Source organism: Erinaceus europaeus, chromosome 14 (genome assembly GCF_950295315.1).
Source record: "Erinaceus europaeus chromosome 14, mEriEur2.1, whole genome shotgun sequence".
Classification (NCBI taxonomy): Eukaryota; Metazoa; Chordata; class Mammalia; order Eulipotyphla; family Erinaceidae; genus Erinaceus; species Erinaceus europaeus.
The window spans coordinates 101,148,701-101,167,830 of record NC_080175.1 but is presented as its reverse complement, the minus strand read 5'-3'; the positions used below and the strand labels follow the sequence as shown (position 1 = coordinate 101,167,830).

Genomic DNA, 19,130 nt, shown 5'->3' with positions numbered 1-19,130 from the left:
GCCTTGTCGGAGCCCGGGAGAGAGTGAGGCGAGAGCCTGCAGGGCCGTCTCCATGGCCTTGTCGGAGCCCGGGAGATAGTGAGGCGAGAGCCTGCAGGGCCGTCTCCATGGCCTTGTCGGAGTCCGGGAGATAATGAGGCGAGAGCCTGCAGGGCCGTCTCCATGGCCTTGTCGGAGTCCGGGAGATAATGAGGCGAGAGCCTGCAGGGCCGTCTCCAAGGCCTTGTCGGAGCCCGGGAGAGAGTGAGGCGAGAGCCTGCAGGGCCGTCTCCATGGCCTTGTCGGAGCCCGGGAGATAGTGAGGCGAGAGCCTGCAGGGCCGTCTCCATGGCCTTGTCGGAGTCCGGGAGAGAGTGAGGCGAGAGCCTGCAGGGCCGTCTCCATGGCCTTGTCGGAGCCCGGGAGAGAGTGAGGCGAGAGCCTGCAGGGCCGTCTCCATGGCCTTGTCGGAGCCCGGGAGATAGTGAGGCGAGAGCCTGCAGGGCCGTCTCCATGGCCTTGTCGGAGCCCGGGAGATAGTGAGGCGAGAGCCTGCAGGGCCGTCTCCATGGCCTTGTCGGAGTCCGGGAGATAGTGAGGCGAGAGCCTGCAGGGCCGTCTCCATGGCCTTGTCGGAGCCCGGGAGAGAGTGAGGCGAGAGCCTGCAGGGCCGTCTCCATGGCCTTGTCGGAGCCCGGGAGAGAGTGAGGCGAGAGCCTGCAGGGCCCGTCTCCATGGCCTTGTCGGAGCCCGGGAGAGAGTGAGGCGAGAGCCTGCAGGGCCGTCTCCATGGCCTTGTCGGAGCCCGGGAGAGAGTGAGGCGAGAGCCTGCAGGGCCGTCTCCATGGCCTTGTCGGAGTCCGGGAGAGAGTGAGGCGAGAGCCTGCAGGGCCGTCTCCATGGCCTTGTCGGAGCCCGGGAGAGAGTGAGGCGAGAGCCTGCAGGGCCCGTCTCCATGGCCTTGTCGGAGCCCGGGAGAGAGTGAGGCGAGAGCCTGCAGGGCCCGTCTCCATGGCCTTGTCGGAGCCCGGGAGAGAGTGAGGCGAGAGCCTGCAGGGCCCGTCTCCATGGCCTTGTCGGAGCCCGGGAGAGAGTGAGGCGAGAGCCTGCAGGGCCGTCTCCATGGCCTTGTCGGAGCCCGGGAGAGAGTGAGGCGAGAGCCTGCAGGGCCGTCTCCATGGCCTTGTCGGAGTCCGGGAGAGAGTGAGGCGAGAGCCTGCAGGGCCGTCTCCATGGCCTTGTCGGAGCCCGGGAGATAGTGAGGCGAGAGCCTGCAGGGCCGTCTCCATGGCCTTGTCGGAGTCCGGGAGAGAGTGAGGCGAGAGCCTGCAGGGCCGTCTCCATGGCCTTGTCGGAGTCCGGGAGATAGTGAGGCGAGAGCCTGCAGGGCCGTCTCCATGGCCTTGTCGGAGCCCGGGAGAGAGTGAGGCGAGAGCCTGCAGGGCCGTCTCCATGGCCTTGTCGGAGCCCGGGAGAGAGTGAGGCGAGAGCCTGCAGGGCCGTCTCCATGGCCTTGTCGGAGCCCGGGAGAGAGTGAGGCGAGAGCCTGCAGGGCCGTCTCCATGGCCTTGTCGGAGCCCGGGAGAGAGTGAGGCGAGAGCCTGCAGGGCCCGTCTCCATGGCCTTGTCGGAGTCCGGGAGAGAGTGAGGCGAGAGCCTGCAGGGCCCGTCTCCATGGCCTTGTCGGAGTCCGGGAGAGAGTGAGGCGAGAGCCTGCAGGGCCGTCTCCATGGCCTTGTCGGAGTCCGGGAGAGAGTGAGGCGAGAGCCTGCAGGGCCGTCTCCATGGCCTTGTCGGAGTCCGGGAGAGAGTGAGGCGAGAGCCTGCAGGGCCCGTCTCCATGGCCTTGTCGGAGCCCGGGAGAGAGTGAGGCGAGAGCCTGCAGGGCCGTCTCCATGGCCTTGTCGGAGCCCGGGAGAGAGTGAGGCGAGAGCCTGCAGGGCCCGTCTCCATGGCCTTGTCGGAGTCCGGGAGAGAGTGAGGCGAGAGCCTGCAGGGCCGTCTCCATGGCCTTGTCGGAGTCCGGGAGAGAGTGAGGCGAGAGCCTGCAGGGCCGTCTCCATGGCCTTGTCGGAGCCCGGGAGATAGTGAGGCGAGAGCCTGCAGGGCCGTCTCCATGGCCTTGTCGGAGTCCGGGAGAGAGTGAGGCGAGAGCCTGCAGGGCCGTCTCCATGGCCTTGTCGGAGCCCGGGAGAGAGTGAGGCGAGAGCCTGCAGGGCCGTCTCCATGGCCTTGTCGGAGCCCGGGAGAGAGTGAGGCGAGAGCCTGCAGGGCCGTCTCCATGGCCTTGTCGGAGCCCGGGAGAGAGTGAGGCGAGAGCCTGCAGGGCCGTCTCCATGGCCTTGTCGGAGTCCGGGAGAGAGTGAGGCGAGAGCCTGCAGGGCCGTCTCCATGGCCTTGTCGGAGTCCGGGAGAGAGTGAGGCGAGAGCCTGCAGGGCCGTCTCCATGGCCTTGTCGGAGCCCGGGAGAGAGTGAGGCGAGAGCCTGCAGGGCCGTCTCCATGGCCTTGTCGGAGCCCGGGAGAGAGTGAGGCGAGAGCCTGCAGGGCCGTCTCCATGGCCTTGTCGGAGCCCGGGAGAGAGTGAGGCGAGAGCCTGCAGGGCCCGTCTCCATGGCCTTGTCGGAGCCCGGGAGAGAGTGAGGCGAGAGCCTGCAGGGCCCGTCTCCATGGCCTTGTCGGAGTCCGGGAGAGAGTGAGGCGAGAGCCTGCAGGGCCCGTCTCCATGGCCTTGTCGGAGTCCGGGAGAGAGTGAGGCGAGAGCCTGCAGGGCCGTCTCCATGGCCTTGTCGGAGTCCGGGAGAGAGTGAGGCGAGAGCCTGCAGGGCCCGTCTCCATGGCCTTGTCGGAGTCCGGGAGAGAGTGAGGCGAGAGCCTGCAGGGCCCGTCTCCATGGCCTTGTCGGAGTCCGGGAGAGAGTGAGGCGAGAGCCTGCAGGGCCCGTCTCCATGGCCTTGTCGGAGTCCGGGAGAGAGTGAGGCGAGAGCCTGCAGGGCCCGTCTCCATGGCCTTGTCGGAGTCCGGGAGAGAGTGAGGCGAGAGCCTGCAGGGCCCGTCTCCATGGCCTTGTCGGAGTCCGGGAGAGAGTGAGGCGAGAGCCTGCAGGGCCCGTCTCCATGGCCTTGTCGGAGCCCGGGAGAGAGTGAGGCGAGAGCCTGCAGGGCCCGTCTCCATGGCCTTGTCGGAGCCCGGGAGAGAGTGAGGCGAGAGCCTGCAGGGCCGTCTCCATGGCCTTGTCGGAGCCCGGGAGAGAGTGAGGCGAGAGCCTGCAGGGCCGTCTCCATGGCCTTGTCGGAGCCCGGGAGAGAGTGAGGCGAGAGCCTGCAGGGCCGTCTCCATGGCCTTGTCGGAGCCCGGGAGAGAGTGAGGCGAGAGCCTGCAGGGCCGTCTCCATGGCCTTGTCGGAGTCCGGGAGATAGTGAGGCGAGAGCCTGCAGGGCCGTCTCCATGGCCTTGTCGGAGTCCGGGAGAGAGTGAGGCGAGAGCCTGCAGGGCCGTCTCCATGGCCTTGTCGGAGCCCGGGAGAGAGTGAGGCGAGAGCCTGCAGGGCCGTCTCCATGGCCTTGTCGGAGTCCGGGAGAGAGTGAGGCGAGAGCCTGCAGGGCCGTCTCCATGGCCTTGTCGGAGTCCGGGAGAGAGTGAGGCGAGAGCCTGCAGGGCCCGTCTCCATGGCCTTGTCGGAGTCCGGGAGAGAGTGAGGCGAGAGCCTGCAGGGCCGTCTCCATGGCCTTGTCGGAGCCCGGGAGAGAGTGAGGCGAGAGCCTGCAGGGCCGTCTCCATGGCCTTGTCGGAGCCCGGGAGAGAGTGAGGCGAGAGCCTGCAGGGCCGTCTCCATGGCCTTGTCGGAGTCCGGGAGAGAGTGAGGCGAGAGCCTGCAGGGCCCGTCTCCATGGCCTCTCCGTAAAATGTCGCACTGAGTCGGCTCTTCTTTCAGAAAGATTTTCTTTTTCCCCCATCAGACTATTTCCTGTCTCAGGAGTATCTTCCCAAAGAAGATCACAGACGTTCCCTCGGTGCTTCTAGAATCGGAAGGCATGCTCTGGGATGCTGACACTACTTTTCCTGCTTATATGAGTCCACTTCCTTTCTCTTTTTCTTTCTTTTTTTCCTTCTTCTTTTTAAAACTTTATTTTATTTGATAGAGCAGAGAGACACTGAGAGGGAAGGAAGAGAGACAGAGAGACACCTGCAGCCCTGCTTCACCACTCCTGAAGCTTTCCCCCTGCTGGTGGGGACGGGGGGCTTGAACCCGGGTCCTTGCGTGCTATAGTGTGTGTGTTTAACCAGGGCGCCCACCTGGCCATGGTGCTGTTTGCAGACTCTCTTCCCCAGTAGTGGTGCTTCCCCCCCACAGAGACTCTGTTTCCTGACTAAGAGACTAAGAGCCAGAGTCAGCGCTGACCCTCACTTTTAGCTGTCGTTGGTTTGCTTCTCTGCTGACGTCACACCAGGTCCTCTTGCTGTGGCCCTGGGACTAATGGAGCCTGTTTTGTCTCATTTTATCTAAGCGCTAGGCGTCCAGGCCGCTTCCAGCAGCTCGCAGTTCAGCTCCCGAGACTCGGCCCAGTTCTCCGACTCCGGCTCTGCTGACGAGGCTGATGGACCTGAAGGCCAAGGTGAGAAGACACATCCTCTGCGCCATGGGGCTCGAGAGCTGTTCCCCTTGGCTGCAGCCGGCTTTAACCCGCTCCTCTAAGCTGGGCTGTCGGCTACCGAAACAGACACTTCTTTTTCTGCTGCTTTCCCTTCTCTCTCTTTCTTTCTTTCTTCCTTCCTTCCTTCCTTCCTTCCTTCCTTCCTTCCTTTCTTTCTTTCTTTCTTTCTTTCTTTCTTTCTTTCTTTCTTTCTTTCTTTCTTTCTTTCTTGCCTCCAGGGTTATTGCTAGGGCTCGGTGCCTGCACTAGGAATCTACTGCTCCTGGAGGCCATTTTCCCCCTTTTAGTGGACAGGACAGAGAGAAATTGAGAGAGGGAGAGGGAGGTAGAGAGGGGGAGAGAAAAAGAGACACCTGCAGCCCTGCTTCACCGCTCATAAAGCTTTCCCCCTGCAGATGGGGACTGGGGGCTCGAACCCAAGACCTTGCGCTTAGTACTATGTGTACTACAGCGGGTGTGTCACTGCCCAGCCCCCAGAGAGAGATATTTCTTGTTAAGGATAACGTCCAGAAGTGGGGCCAGGTGGTGGCACACTTGGTTGAGTGCTCACATTACAGTGCACAAGGACCTGGGTTCAAGCCCCTGGTCCCCATGTGCAGGGGGAAGCTTCACAAGTGGTGAAGCAGGGCTGCAGGTGTCTCTCTGCCTGTCTTTTTCTCTCTCTATCTCCCCCTTCCCTCTCAATTTCTCTCTGGCCCTATCCAATAATAAGTAAACAAAAATAGTTTTTTTAAAAAAGAATAAATTCCAGAAGTTAAAGAACCAAGTAAGACTTTATGATGCAGTAGTCCAGTGTCAAATCAATTAAAGTCTTAGGGCGGAGGAAAACACTCAGAGGGAACGCCACGTGTGCAGTGTGCTGGGTGTCGAAGGTGGGCTGTGCTTTGTCCTCAGTGGAACTTTTCTTTTGGATTTAAAAACATTTTTTATGATCTTTATTTATTTATTAGACAGAGACAGCCAGAAATCAAGAGGAAGGGGAGATAGAGAGACAGAGAGACACCTGCAGCCCTGCTTCACCACTTGTGAAGCTTCCCCCTGCAGGTGGGGACCAGGGGCTTGAACCTGGGTCTTGTGCACTGCAGTGTGTGCACTTAGCCAGGTGCACCGGCCCCCGGCCCCAAAACAAAGGAAATTTAAACACTGCAGATATTCGTTTCAATTTCGGCAGAAGGTGGAAAAACGATATCACAGCACGAAGGGTCTGTCAAACATCGGATCATGATCCCAAGAGATGCTTTAACACCTTAAGAGACAGCCATTCCGATTGGAAGCGTTAGGGTTTTGTCTTTTGTTTTTGTTTTCTTGCTGCTTTTAAATAATTGAATTTATTTATTGGATAGAGACTGTCTGAAATAGAGAGGGAAGGGGAAGAGAGAGAGACAGACACCTGCAGCCCTGCTTCACCACTCGTGAAGCTTTCCCCCTGCAGGTGGGGACCGGGGGCTTGAACCCAGGTCCTTGTGCGCTGTGACGTGAGTATTGAACCAGGTGCACCACCACACAGACCCTTCTTTTAGATTCTTACTAGTTTTCCTTCTGCTGATAGCTTAGGGCTTTGCCCACAACTACAGAAATTAGAATCCTACTCTCTTGTGTTCCATAAAACAACTAAAATTGTTCTGAAATGTTTCAAAGGAACTCTTATAATCCAAAGAGTAGAGGAGGGAGGGAGAGAGAGAGAGACAGAGACAGACTAGGGAAACAAAAGCAAAAAAGAATAAAAACAAGTTTACAAAGTACAGAATTTTTAAAAGTTAATTAATTATATTTTATATGTTAGGACAGAGAGAGATTGAGGGAGAGAGAGGAGCCAGGCAGTGGTGCACCTGGTTAAGTGCACACGTTATAGTTCGCAAGGACCTGAATTCAAGCTCCTGTCCCCACCTGCAGGGGGAAAGCTTTGCGAGTGGTGAAGCAGGGCTGCAAATGAACCCATGATTAAAGGGCTAATGTACTTCTACACGGGCTAAGCGCACGTGGCACAAAGCACAGGGACCGGCAGAAGGATCCTGGCTCAAGCCCCCGGCTCCCCACCTGCAGGGGAGTCGCTTCACAGGCGGTAAAGCAGGTCTGCAGGTGTCTGTCTTTCTCTCCCCCTCTCTGTCTTCCCCTCCTCTCTCCATTTCTCTGTCCTATCCAACAACAACAACATCAATAAGCACGACAATAAAAAAGAAAACAGACAACAAAAGGGAAATTAATTAATTAACTAATTAATTAATTAAAAACAAACAGAAAATAGACTTCTACAAGTCATAGTTTTCAAAGTTCCCATCAGTGCACAGACAGATGAACAGACAAACACGCTTTGTTTAGAGACTTAGGAAGCAAAGCTCTCTCCAAGGAGTTTGTAGCATCTAGGAGAACTAGCACCCAAAGGGCACTAGTCCCAGCTTCCTGCATTAAATGAGCAGCTCCTATGGCCTACTTTTTTTTTCTCAAAGCCCAGGTTGTGATGTTAAAAGAGACAGACAGGATCCTTGCCTTTGGAAGGCTTATCATCACAGGAGCTTGGCATGTCGAGAACTAAATCCTGTTTCTGCCTGGCAGAGGCCGAGTCCCGGGCCCGAGAGGCTCCCTCCTCTGTCATTGCTGCTCTGACCCTGCAGAGGCCGAGTCCCGGGCCCGAGAGGCTCCCTCCTCTGTCATTGCTGCTCTGACCCTGCAGAGGCCGAGTCCCAGGCCCGAGAGTCCTCCCTCCTCTGTCATTGCTGCTCTGACCCTGCAGAGGCCTAGTCCCAGGCCCGAGAGTCCTCCCTCACTGCTGCTCTGACCCTGCAGAGGCCGAGTCCCAGGCCCGAGAGTCCTTCCTCACTGCTGCTCTGACCCTGCAGAGGCCGAGTCCCGGGCCCGAGAGTCCTCCCTCACTGCTGCTCTGATCCTGCAGAGGCCGAGTCCTGGGCCTGAGAATCCTCCCTCACTGCTACTCTGACCCTGCAGAGGCCAAGTCCCGGGCCTGAGAGGCTCCCTCCTCTGTCATTGCTGCTCTCACCCTGCAGAGGCCGAGTCCCGGGCCTGAGAGTCCTCCCTCATTGCTGCTCTGACCCTGCAGAGGCCGAGTCCCAGGCCCGAGAGTCCTCCCTCACTGCTGCTCTGACCCTGCAGAGGCCGAGTCCCGGGCCCGAGAGGCTCCCTCCTCTGTCATTGCTGCTCTGACCCTGCAGAGGCCGAGTCCCAGGCCCGAGAGTCCTCCCTCCTCTGTCATTGCTGCTCTGACCCTGCAGAGGCCTAGTCCCAGGCCCGAGAGTCCTCCCTCACTGCTGCTCTGACCCTGCAGAGGCCGAGTCCCGGGCCCGAGAGTCCTTCCTCACTGCTGCTCTGACCCTGCAGAGGCCGAGTCCCGGGCCCGAGAGTCCTCCCTCACTGCTGCTCTGACCCTGCAGAGGCCGAGTCCTGGGCCTGAGAATCCTCCCTCACTGCTACTCTGACCCTGCAGAGGCCAAGTCCCGGGCCTGAGAGGCTCCCTCCTCTGTCATTGCTGCTCTCACCCTGCAGAGGCCGAGTCCCGGGCCTGAGAGTCCTCCCTCATTGCTGCTCTGACCCTGCAGAGGCCGAGTCCCAGGCCCGAGAGTCCTCCCTCACTGCTGCTCTGACCCTGCAGAGGCCGAGTCCCGGGCCCGAGAGTCCTCCCTCACTGCTGCTCTGACCCTGCAGAGGCCGAGTCCTGGGCCTGAGAGTCCTCCCTCACTGCTGCTCTGACCCTGCAGAGGCCGAGTCCCGGGCCCGAGAGTCCTCCCTCATTGCTGCTCTGACCCTGCAGAGGCCAAGTCCTGGGCCCGAGAGGCTCCCTCCTCTGTCATTGCTGCTCTGACCCTGCAGAGGCCGAGTCCCAGGCCCGAGAGTCCTCCCTCACTGCTGCTCTGACCCTGCAGAGGCCAAGTCCTGGGCCCGAGAGGCTCCCTCCTCTGTCATTGCTGCTCTGACCCTGCAGAGGCCGAGTCCCGGGCCTAGAATCCTCCCTCACTGCTACTCTGACCCTGCAGAGGCCAAGTCCCGGGCCTGAGAGGCTCCCTCCTCTGTCATTGCTGCTCTGACCCTGCAGAGGCCGAGTCCCGGGCCCGAGAGGCTCCCTCCTCTGTCATTGCTGCTCTGACCCTGCAGAGGCCGAGTCCCGGGCCTGAGAGTCCTCCCTCATTGCTGCTCTGACCCTGCAGAGGCCGAGTCCCAGGCCCGAGAGTCCTCCCTCACTGCTGCTCTGACCCTGCAGAGGCCGAGTCCCGGGCCCGAGAGTCCTCCCTCACTGCTGCTCTGACCCTGCAGAGGCCGAGTCCCGGGCCCGAGAGTCCTCCCTCACTGCTGCTCTGACCCTGCAGAGGCCGAGTCCCAGGCCCGAGAGTCCTCCCTCATTGCTGCTCTGACCCTGCAGAGGCCGAGTCCCGGGCCCGAGAGGCTCCCTCCTCTGTCATTGCTGCTCTGACCCTGCAGAGGCCGAGTCCCAGGCCCGAGAGTCCTCCCTCCTCTGTCATTGCTGCTCTGACCCTGCAGAGGCCTAGTCCCAGGCCCGAGAGTCCTCCCTCACTGCTGCTCTGACCCTGCAGAGGCCGAGTCCCGGGCCCGAGAGTCCTCCCTCACTGCTGCTCTGACCCTGCAGAGGCCGAGTCCCAGGCCCGAGAGTCCTCCCTCATTGCTGCTCTGACCCTGCAGAGGCCGAGTCCCGGGCCTGAGAATCCTCCCTCACTGCTGCTCTGACCCTGCAGAGGCCGAGTCCCGGGCCCGAGAGGCTCCCTCCTCCATCACTGCTGCTCTGACCTCTGTTGAAGTGTCTGAAGCCACTTTGGGCTTGTCTGTGCTGTGCTTGTGTCACTCACCTGTGTGGCTTTGCAGCCAGCAGAGCCAAAGGGTCACTTGCGTGACTGCACCGGCCCTGCCTTGAATGAGCAGCTAGCTGCCCCCGGCCCCGCCCTGGTACGCGGCCTTCAGGGTGGAGCTGTTTCCATTCTCAGTCCTCACTCCTCTTCTCTGTGTCTGCTCCCCGTGTCACTGGTTTTCGTTTAGATGCTGACAGCAGACGGAGCACAGCCTCAGTCAGCAAGTCCATCATCTCTTCCCAGTCCTTGTAAGTACTTAAGGACAAACAAATCAGTAAGCAAACAGAAAGCCTAAAGTCTTAGCGTGAAAGTAGAATTTGCACTGGCTTTGGTGTATCGCACCCAAGTAGAGACTTTGATGGGGGAGAGTTCAGGTCCTGGAACATGATGGTGGCGGAGAAGCTAGTGGAGGTTAGAGTGTGATGTGGGAAACAAAGATGGAGGGCCGGGCGCAGGCACACCCAGCTGAGGGCACATAGCACTAAGCACAGGACCCAGGTTCAAGCCCCGGCTCCGCACCTGTAGCAGGGTTACTTCATGAGCGGTGAAGCAGGGCTGCAGGTGTCTCTCGGTCTCTCCCTCTCTCTCTACCACCCCTCCTCTCCATTTCTCTCTGTACTATCTAAAAAAAAAGAAAAAGAGAAGAAACTGACCATTGGGAGCAGTGGATTCATAGTGTTGGCACCGAGACTCTCAAGGAAAAAAACATGAGAAATGTGGGGGTCGGGCGGTAACAGAAATGTGGGGGTCGGGCGGTAGCATGAGAAATGTGGGGGTCGGGCGGTAACAGAAATGTGGGGGTCGGGCGGTAACAGAAATGTGGGGGTCGGGCGGTAGCATGAGAAATGTGGGGGTCGGGCGGTAGCATGAGAAATGTGGGGGTCGGGCGGTAACAGAAATGTGGGGGTCGGGCGGTAGCATGAGAAATGTGGGGGTCGGGCGGTAGCATGAGAAATGTGGGGGTCGGGTGGTAGCATGAGAAATGTGGGGGTCGGGCGGTAGCATGAGAAATGTGGGGGTCGGGCGGTAGCATGAGAAATGTGGGGGTCGGGCGGTAGCATGAGAAATGTGGGGGTCGGGCGGTAACAGAAATGTGGGGGTCGGGCGGTAGCATGAGAAATGTGGGGGTCGGGCGGTAGCATGAGAAATGTGGGGGTCGGGTGGTAGCATGAGAAATGTGGGGGTCGGGCGGTAGCATGAGAAATGTGGGGGTCGGGCGGTAGCATGAGAAATGTGGGGGTCGGGCGGTAGCTTGAGAAATGTGGGGGTCGGGCGGTAGCATGAGAAATGTGGGGGTCGGGCGGTAACAGAAATGTGGGGGTCGGGCGGTAGCATGAGAAATGTGGGGGTCGGGCGGTAGCATGAGAAATGTGGGGGTCGGGTGGTAGCATGAGAAATGTGGGGGTCGGGCGGTAGCATGAGAAATGTGGGGGTCGGGCGGTAGCTTGAGAAATGTGGGGGTCGGGCGGTAGCATGAGAAATGTGGGGGTCGGGCGGTAGCATGAGAAATGTGGGGGTCGGGCGGTAGCATGAGAAATGTGGGGGTCGGGCGGTAACAGAAATGTGGGGGTCGGGCGGTAGCATGAGAAATGTGGGGGTCGGGCGGTAGCATGAGAAATGTGGGGGTCGGGCGGTAGCATGAGAAATGTGGGGGTCGGGCGGTAGCATGAGAAATGTGGGGGTCGGGCGGTAACAGAAATGTGGGGGTCGGGCGGTAGCATGAGAAATGTGGGGGTCGGGCGGTAGCATGAGAAATGTGGGGGTCGGGTGGTAGCATGAGAAATGTGGGGGTCGGGCGGTAGCATGAGAAATGTGGGGGTCGGGCGGTAGCATGAGAAATGTGGGGGTCGGGCGGTAGCATGAGAAATGTGGGGGTCGGGCGGTAACAGAAATGTGGGGGTCGGGCGGTAGCATGAGAAATGTGGGGGTCGGGCGGTAGCATGAGAAATGTGGGGGTCGGGTGGTAGCATGAGAAATGTGGGGGTCGGGCGGTAGCATGAGAAATGTGGGGGTCGGGCGGTAGCATGAGAAATGTGGGGGTCGGGCGGTAGCTTGAGAAATGTGGGGGTCGGGCGGTAGCATGAGAAATGTGGGGGTCGGGCGGTAACAGAAATGTGGGGGTCGGGCGGTAGCATGAGAAATGTGGGGGTCGGGCGGTAGCATGAGAAATGTGGGGGTCGGGTGGTAGCATGAGAAATGTGGGGGTCGGGCGGTAGCATGAGAAATGTGGGGGTCGGGCGGTAGCTTGAGAAATGTGGGGGTCGGGCGGTAGCATGAGAAATGTGGGGGTCGGGCGGTAGCATGAGAAATGTGGGGGTCGGGCGGTAGCATGAGAAATGTGGGGGTCGGGCGGTAACAGAAATGTGGGGGTCGGGCGGTAGCATGAGAAATGTGGGGGTCGGGCGGTAGCATGAGAAATGTGGGGGTCGGGCGGTAGCATGAGAAATGTGGGGGTCGGGTGGTAGCATGAGAAATGTGGGGGTCGGGCGGTAGCATGAGAAATGTGGGGGTCGGGCGGTAGCATGAGAAATGTGGGGGTCGGGCGGTAGCATGAGAAATGTGGGGGTCGGGCGGTAGCATGAGAAATGTGGGGGTCGGGCGGTAGCTTGAGAAATGTGGGGGTCGGGCGGTAACAGAAATGTGGGGGTCGGGCGGTAACATGAGAAATGTGGGGGTCGGGCGGTAGCTTGAGAAATGTGGGGGTCGGGCGGTAGCATGAGAAATGTGGGGGTCGGGCGGTAGCTTGAGAAATGTGGGGGTCGGGCGGTAACATGAGAAATGTGGGGGTCGGGCGGTAACAGAAATGTGGGGGTCGGGCGGTAGCATGAGAAATGTGGGGGTCGGGCGGTAGCATGAGAAATGTGGGGGTCGGGCGGTAGCATGAGAAATGTGGGGGTCGGGCGGTAGCATGAGAAATGTGGGGGTCGGGCGGTAACATGAGAAATGTGGGGGTCGGGCGGTAACATGAGAAATGTGGGGGTCGGGCGGTAGCATGAGAAATGTGGGGGTCAGGCAGTAGCATGAAGCACAAGGACCAGTGAGAGGATCCCGGTTCGAGCCCCCGGCTCCCCACCTGCAGGGGGGTCATTTCACAGGCGGTGAAGCAGGTCTGCAGGTGTCTGTCTTTCTCTCTCCCTCTGACTTCCCCTCCTCTCTCCATTTCTCTCTGTCCTATCCAACAACGACAGTAATGGCAGCAGTAACAAGGGCAACAAAATGGGGAAAAATAGCCTCCAGGAGCAGTGGATTCGCAGAGCCCCCGCAATAACCCTGGAGGCAAAACAAACGTGAAACAAGTGCCACCGACTGTATTTTACTGTCCACCGACTGTATTTTACTGTCGACTGTATTTTACTGTCCAACAACAAAATTTCAATAAGATTGAAATATATAACCAGAAAAAACCTATTAGTGTCTGTGAAAAAACAGTGTCAGCTCTGGACGTTGGGGTAGGAGAGCTGTGGGGGAGGCCAACCAGGTTGCACTGAGGTGGAGGCAGTGCTGGTGGCCTGCAGGGAGGAGTCTGGGGGCAGCTCGGAGTGGACAGTCCTGCCTACTGACCCTGATTGAGCAGTGGACAGTCCTGCCTGCTGACCCTGTTTGAGCAGTGGACAGTCCTGCCTGCTGACCCTGATTGAGTAGTGGACAGTCCTTCCCTGCTGACCCTGATTGAACAGTGGACAGTCCTGCCTGCTGACCCTAATTGAACAGTGGACAGTCCTGCCTGCTGACCCTGTTTGAGCAGTGGACAGTCCTGCCTGCTGACCCTGATTGAGTAGTGGACAGTCCTTCCCTGCTGACCCTGATTGAACAGTGGACAGTCCTGCCTGCTGACCCTGATTGAACAGTGGACAGTCCTGCCTGCTGACCCTGATTGAACAGTGGACAGTCCTGCCTGCTGACCCTGATTGAGCAGTGGACAGTCCTGCCTGCTGACCCTGATTGAGCAGTGGACAGTCCTGCCTGCTGACCCTGTTTGAGCAGTGGACAGTCCTGCCTGCTGACCCTGATTGAGCAGTGGACAGTCCTGCCTGCTGACCCTGATTGAGCAGTGGACAGTCCTGCCTGCTGACCCTGATTGAGCAGTGGACAGTCCTGCCTGCTGACCCTGATTGAGCAGTGGACAGTCCTGCCTGCTGACCCTGATTGAGCAGTGGACAGTCCTGCCTGCTGACCCTGATTGAGCAGTGGACAGTCCTGCCTGCTGACCCTGATTGAGCAGTGGACAGTCCTGCCTGCTGACCCTGATTGAGCAGTGGACAGTCCTGCCTGCTGACCCTGATTGAGCAGTGGACAGTCCTGCCCTGCTGACCCTGATTGAGCAGTGGACAGTCCTGCCTGCTGACCCTGATTGAGCAGTGGACAGTCCTGCCTGCTGACCCTGATTGAGCAGTGGACAGTCCTGCCTGCTGACCCTGATTGAGCAGTGGACAGTCCTGCCTGCTGACCCTGATTGAGCAGTGGACAGTCCTGCCCTGCTGACCCTGATTGAGCAGTGGACAGTCCTGCCTGCTGACCCTGATTGAGCAGTGGACAGTCCTGCCTGCTGACCCTGATTGAGCAGTGGACAGTCCTGCCTGCTGACCCTGATTGAGCAGTGGACAGTCCTGCCCTGCTGACCCTGATTGAGCAGTGGACAGTCCTGCCTGCTGACCCTGATTGAGCAGTGGACAGTCCTGCCTGCTGACCCAGATTGAACAGTGGACAGTCCTGCCTTGCTGACCCAGATTGAACAGTGGACAGTCCTGCCTTGCTGACCCTGATTGAACAGTGGACAGTTTTGCCCTGCTGACCCTGACTGAACAGTGGACAGTCCTGCTGACACTGAATAAACAGTGGGCTCTCCTGCCCTGCTGACCTAGAACAGTGGACTGTCCTGACATGCTGACCCTGATTGAACAGTGGACAGTTTTGCCCTGCTGACCCTGACTGAACAGTGGACAGTCCTGTTCTGCTGACACTGAATAAACAGTGGGCTCTCCTGCCCTGCTGACCTAGAACAGTGGACTGTCCTGCCATGCTGACCCTGATTGAACAGTGGACTGTCCTGCCTTGCTGACCATGATTAAAGAGTGGGCTGTCCTGCTCTGCTTACCCTGATTGAAAAAAGATTCCCAAGATACTATGACTTGAGAGAGGAGACGGTGGTGATGATATCAGAGAGTGAGGTGGATCCAGGGATTGTGGATGGCCAGGAAGACAGCTCAGGTGTGTCTCAACTTATGTGAGTGGAGCCCTGAGTCAGGTGTGTCTCACCTTGTGTGAGTGGAGCCCTGAGTCAGGTGTGTCTCACCTTGTGTGAGTGGAGCCCTGAGTCAGGTGTGTCTCACCTTGTGTGAGTGGAGCCCTGATTCAGGTGTCTCTCACCTTGTGTGAGTGGAACCCAGACTCAGGTGTGTCTCACCTTGTGTGAGTGGAGCCGTGACTCTGGTGTGTCTCACCTTGTGTGAGTGGAGCCGTGACTCAGGTGGGTATCATCTTGTGTGAGTGGACCCAGACTCAGGTGGGTCTCACCATGTGTGAGTTGATCCTGACTCAGATGGGTCTCACCTTGTGTGAGTGGAGCCCTGAGTCAGGAGTGTCTCACCTTATGTGAGTGGAGCCGTGAGTCAGGTGTGTTTCACCTTGTGTGAGTGGAGCCCAGACTCAGGTGTGTCTCACCTTGTGTGAGTGGAGCCCTGAGTCAGGTGTGTCTCACCTTGTGTGAGTGGAGCCCTGACTCAGGTGTGTCTCACCTTGTGAGTGGAGCCCAGACTCAGGTGTGTCTCACCTTGTGTGAGTGGAGCCCTGACTCAGGTGTGTCTCACCTTGTGAGTGGAGCCCGGACTCAGGTGGGTCTCACCTTGTGTGAGTGGAGCCCTGACTCAGGTGGGTCTCACCTTGTGCGTGGAGCCCTGGGCTAAGTCCCAGCACTCGTCTGGGAAGCAGCACCTTTCTGTCTGCAGACATAGCCACTTGGAGCAACAGTGCACAAAGTGCTTTTACTTACTGGTGGTGGTGGACGTTATTATTGCCTCCTGCTGCTGGCTGCCGGCACTAGGATTCCACTGTTCCTGGTGGCCATTTTTCTACTTATTTCACAGCCAGAGAGAAGCTGAGAGGAGGAGAGATTAAGGGAGAGAGAGAGAGACGCCTGCCACCCTGCTTCACCACTTGTGAAGCTTCCCTCTGCAGGGCAGAGCAGGTGCTGAACCCAGATCCTTGTGCTCAGTACTGTGTGCACCTAACCAGCTGCTCCGCTGCTGTCCCTCCTTCAGTTCCTTGGTCGTTTCCTCTCCTCTCTTAGCAGAGCCCTGCTCAGCTCTGCCTCATGGTGGAGCAGGGATTGAACCTGCGCCTTTGGAGCCTCCGGCAGGAGAGTCTCTTTGCAGCGCAAATGCCGTCAGCCCCGCCCCTTACCGCTTTCTAAAAGCCGGCTCTTACTCCCCATTGGCCATTAAGAAGCAGCAGTTTAGACAAGGGAGGGACGCAGCTCCGGAGGGTGCTGGTGGCCTAGCAAGCGGGGTACCTCTGGGCGGAGCGGCCGGCCAAGGGGCTGTGCAGAGGGTGCCGGCAACCATGTGTGGGGCCGATGTAGAGGGGCAGCTCCCCCAACCAGAGCTCAGTCCTCACCTCCCAGAGCTCAGTCTTCACTTCCCAGACTAGTCCTCACCTCCCAGAGCTCAGTCCTCACCTCCCAGAGCTCAGTCCTCACCTCCCAGACTCAGTCCTCACCTCCCAGAGCTCAGTCCTCATCTCCCAGACTCAGTCCTCACCTCCCAGAGCTCAGTCCCTCACCTCCCAGAGCTCAGTCCTCACCTCCCAGAGCTCAGTCCTCACCTCCCAGACTCAGTCCTCACCTCCCAGAGCTCAGTCCCTCACCTCCCAGAGCTCAGTCCTCACCTCCCAGACTCAGTCCTCACCTCCCAGAGCTCAGTCCTCACCTCCCAGAGCTCAGTCCTCACCTCCCAGAGCTCAGTCCTCACCTCCCAGAGCTCAGTCCTCACCTCCCAGACTCAGTCCTCACCTCCCAGAGCTCAGTCCTCATCTCCCAGACTCAGTCCTCACCTCCCAGAGCTCAGTCCCTCACCTCCCAGAGCTCAGTCCTCACCTCCCAGACTCAGTCCTCACCTCCCAGAGCTCAGTCCCTCACCTCCCAGAGCTCAGTCCTCACCTCCCAGACTCAGTCCTCACCTCCCAGAGCTCAGTCCCTCACCTCCCAGAGCTCAGTCCTCACCTCCCAGAGCTCAGTCCTCACCTCCCAGAGCTCAGTCCCTCACCTCCCAGAGCTCAGTCCTCACCTCCCAGAGCTCAGTCCTCACCTCCCAGAGCTCAGTCCTCACTTCCCAGACTAGTCCTCACCTCCCAGAGCTCAGTCCTCACCTCCCAGAACTCAGTCCTCACCTCCCAGACTCAGTCCTCACCTCCCAGAGCTCAGTCCCTCACCTCCCAGAGCTTAGTCCTCACCTCCCAGAGCTCAGTCCTCCACGTCCCAGAGCTCAGTCCTCACCTCCCAGAGCTCAGTCCCTCACCTCCCAGAGCTCAGTCCTCACCTCCCAGAGCTCAGTCCCTCACCTCCCAGAGCTCAGTCCTCACCTCCCAGAGCTCAGTCCTCACCTCCCAGAACTCAGTCCTCACCTCCCAGACTCAGTCCTCACCTCCCAGAGCTCAGTCCCTCACCTCCCAGAGCTTAGTCCTCACCTCCCAGAGCTCAGTCCTCCACGTCCCAGAGCTCAGTCCTCACCTCCCAGAGCTCAGTCCCTCACCTCCCAGAGCTCAGTCCTCACCTCCCAGAGCTCAGTCCCTCACCTCCCAGAGCTCAGTCCTCACCTCCCAGAGCTCAGTCCTCACCTCCCAGAGCTCAGCCCTCACCTCCCAGAGCTCAGTCCTCACCTCCCAGAGCTCAGTCCTCCACGTCCCAGAGCTCAGTCCTCCACGTCCCAGAGCTCAGTCCCCCCTTTGCTTTCTAGTCCTGCTGGCCTCTTCCACTCCACTTCTGCGGAAGCGGTGGCCATGGGGCTCCTGAAGCAGTTTGAGGGGATGCAGCTCCCGGCCGCGTCGGAGTTGGAGTGGCTGGTCCCAGAGCGGGACGCCCCCCAGAAGGTAGGTCTTCGGCCAGCGTCCGACCCCGGGCTGGGTGGGGTGGAGGCCAGCACTGCGGCCCGTCGTCCTCCCGTGGCTCCCGTCAGAAGGAGCCCGTCACACCGTCCTCACGCGGCAGTCGGCACAGGCTATGCACGCGACCCCATGGCCGTCCCTGGCGTCGCCCGAGCGGGTGCTGTGGCCCTTCCCCGTCCTGGCAGCTGACCAGCTGGACCCAGAGGGGTTCCTGTGTTGCGCCTGCTATGAAAAGGAGCTGTTGAGACTTTTCATTGGTCGACTGAGCTCCAGGGCTCTCGGAAGCCTTTCCTCAGGTGCTCCCGGAATGGCCCTGCCTGCGTGGCCGCCCTGACTGGGCTAAGCACCTCGCCCTCCCCGTGCCCTCCCGTAGCTCCTGCCCATCCCAGACTCCCTGCCCGTCTCGCCCGACGACGGGCAGCACGCCGACGTCTACAGGCTGCGCATCCGTGTCCGTGGCAACCTGGAGTGGGCCCCGCCCCGGCCTCAGATCATCTTTAACGTGCACCCAGCCCCGACGTGAGTGCCCCGTGGTCCTGCCCTGGAGAGTGCTGTCTCCTCGTCCTGCCCCAGCACCTGCCCAGACGTTCTCCCCTTTCAAGGCGCCACAAGCAGCTATCTTGTTCTCAAGTTTTACTCTTATTTTCAATAATATTTTTATGTATTCAGCATTGGATAGAGACCAAGAAACTGAGAGAGAGAGGGAGAGAGACCGAGAGACACCTGCAGCCCTGCTTCACCACTGGTGAAGCTGCCCCCTGCAGGTGGGTACCAGGGGCTCGAACCCGGGTCCTCGCTCGCTGTGATGTGTGCTCAACCAGGTGTGCCACCGCCTGGCTCCCGAAGGTTTCCTCTTAACCCCTCCAGTCATTCCCTGTGCTCCTTGGAGTAAGGTCTTGTGTGGCTGACACGTCCACATCTTATCCTCTTCCTAACACTTCTTGGAGCTTACTTGTTCTTTTCTGTTTAAGCAGAATTATTTTTCTTGTCTGTTCTCCTTATTGTGTCTAATCTTACATTGGTGCAGAAAAAAAATAGAGAAGAAATGTATTATTGGGTAGAGTTGTTACCAAGTCCTCAGCGCTTTTTCTTTTTATCTTTATTTATTGGATAGAGACAGCAGAAATTGAAAGGGGAAGGCAGAGAGGGAGGGAGAGACAGAGAGACACCTGCCGCCCTGCTTCACCCCCGTGAAGCTCTCCCCTGCAGGTGGGGACGGGGGCTCAAACCCGGGTCCTTGTGCCTCAGCCAGGTGCGCCCCACCCGGGCCCAGGTTCTCAGTCCCTCGCTCTTGGCTGGCATTGCTTCTCCCCACTCCACCATGAAGGGAGGACCCTTCTCAGTCAGTCAGAGCCCCTGCCTGGGCCCAGGAGCGGCCGCCAGCCCCTGTCCTTCCTGCAGGAGGAAGATTGCGGTGGCCAAGCAGAACTACCGCTGTGCAGGGTGTGGGATCCGGACTGAGCCGGGTGAGCATGTCTCCCAGGAGGGGACTGAGGTCAGGACTCTGCTGGAGGGCGAGGCGGGAGGAGGGCAGGGAGCTCAGGAGGGAGTCACTCTGGGGCGCTGCCTGGACCCTGTGGCTTAGAAGG

General features: G+C 59.3%; 1 protein-coding gene across 4 annotated transcripts in view; it reads left to right on the top strand.

Annotated features, from left to right (window-relative positions):
* RUBCN (rubicon autophagy regulator) overlaps positions 1 to 19,130 on the top strand; it is a 74,178-nt gene that overhangs the window by 45,405 nt on the left and 9,643 nt on the right. For 2 of the 4 annotated variants that reach the window (XM_060172226.1, XM_060172224.1), the window contains 5 exons: positions 4,493 to 4,594; positions 9,632 to 9,692; positions 17,394 to 17,526; positions 17,915 to 18,060; positions 18,943 to 19,007. In XM_060172226.1, the coding sequence (XP_060028209.1) occupies positions 4,493 to 4,594; positions 9,632 to 9,692; positions 17,394 to 17,526; positions 17,915 to 18,060; positions 18,943 to 19,007 (507 nt within the window). Of the gene's footprint in view, positions 1 to 4,486; positions 4,595 to 9,631; positions 9,693 to 17,393; positions 17,527 to 17,914; positions 18,061 to 18,942; positions 19,008 to 19,130 lie in introns of all 4 variants that reach the window. The other 2 variants (XM_060172225.1, XM_060172223.1) reach the window with 1 other exon arrangement.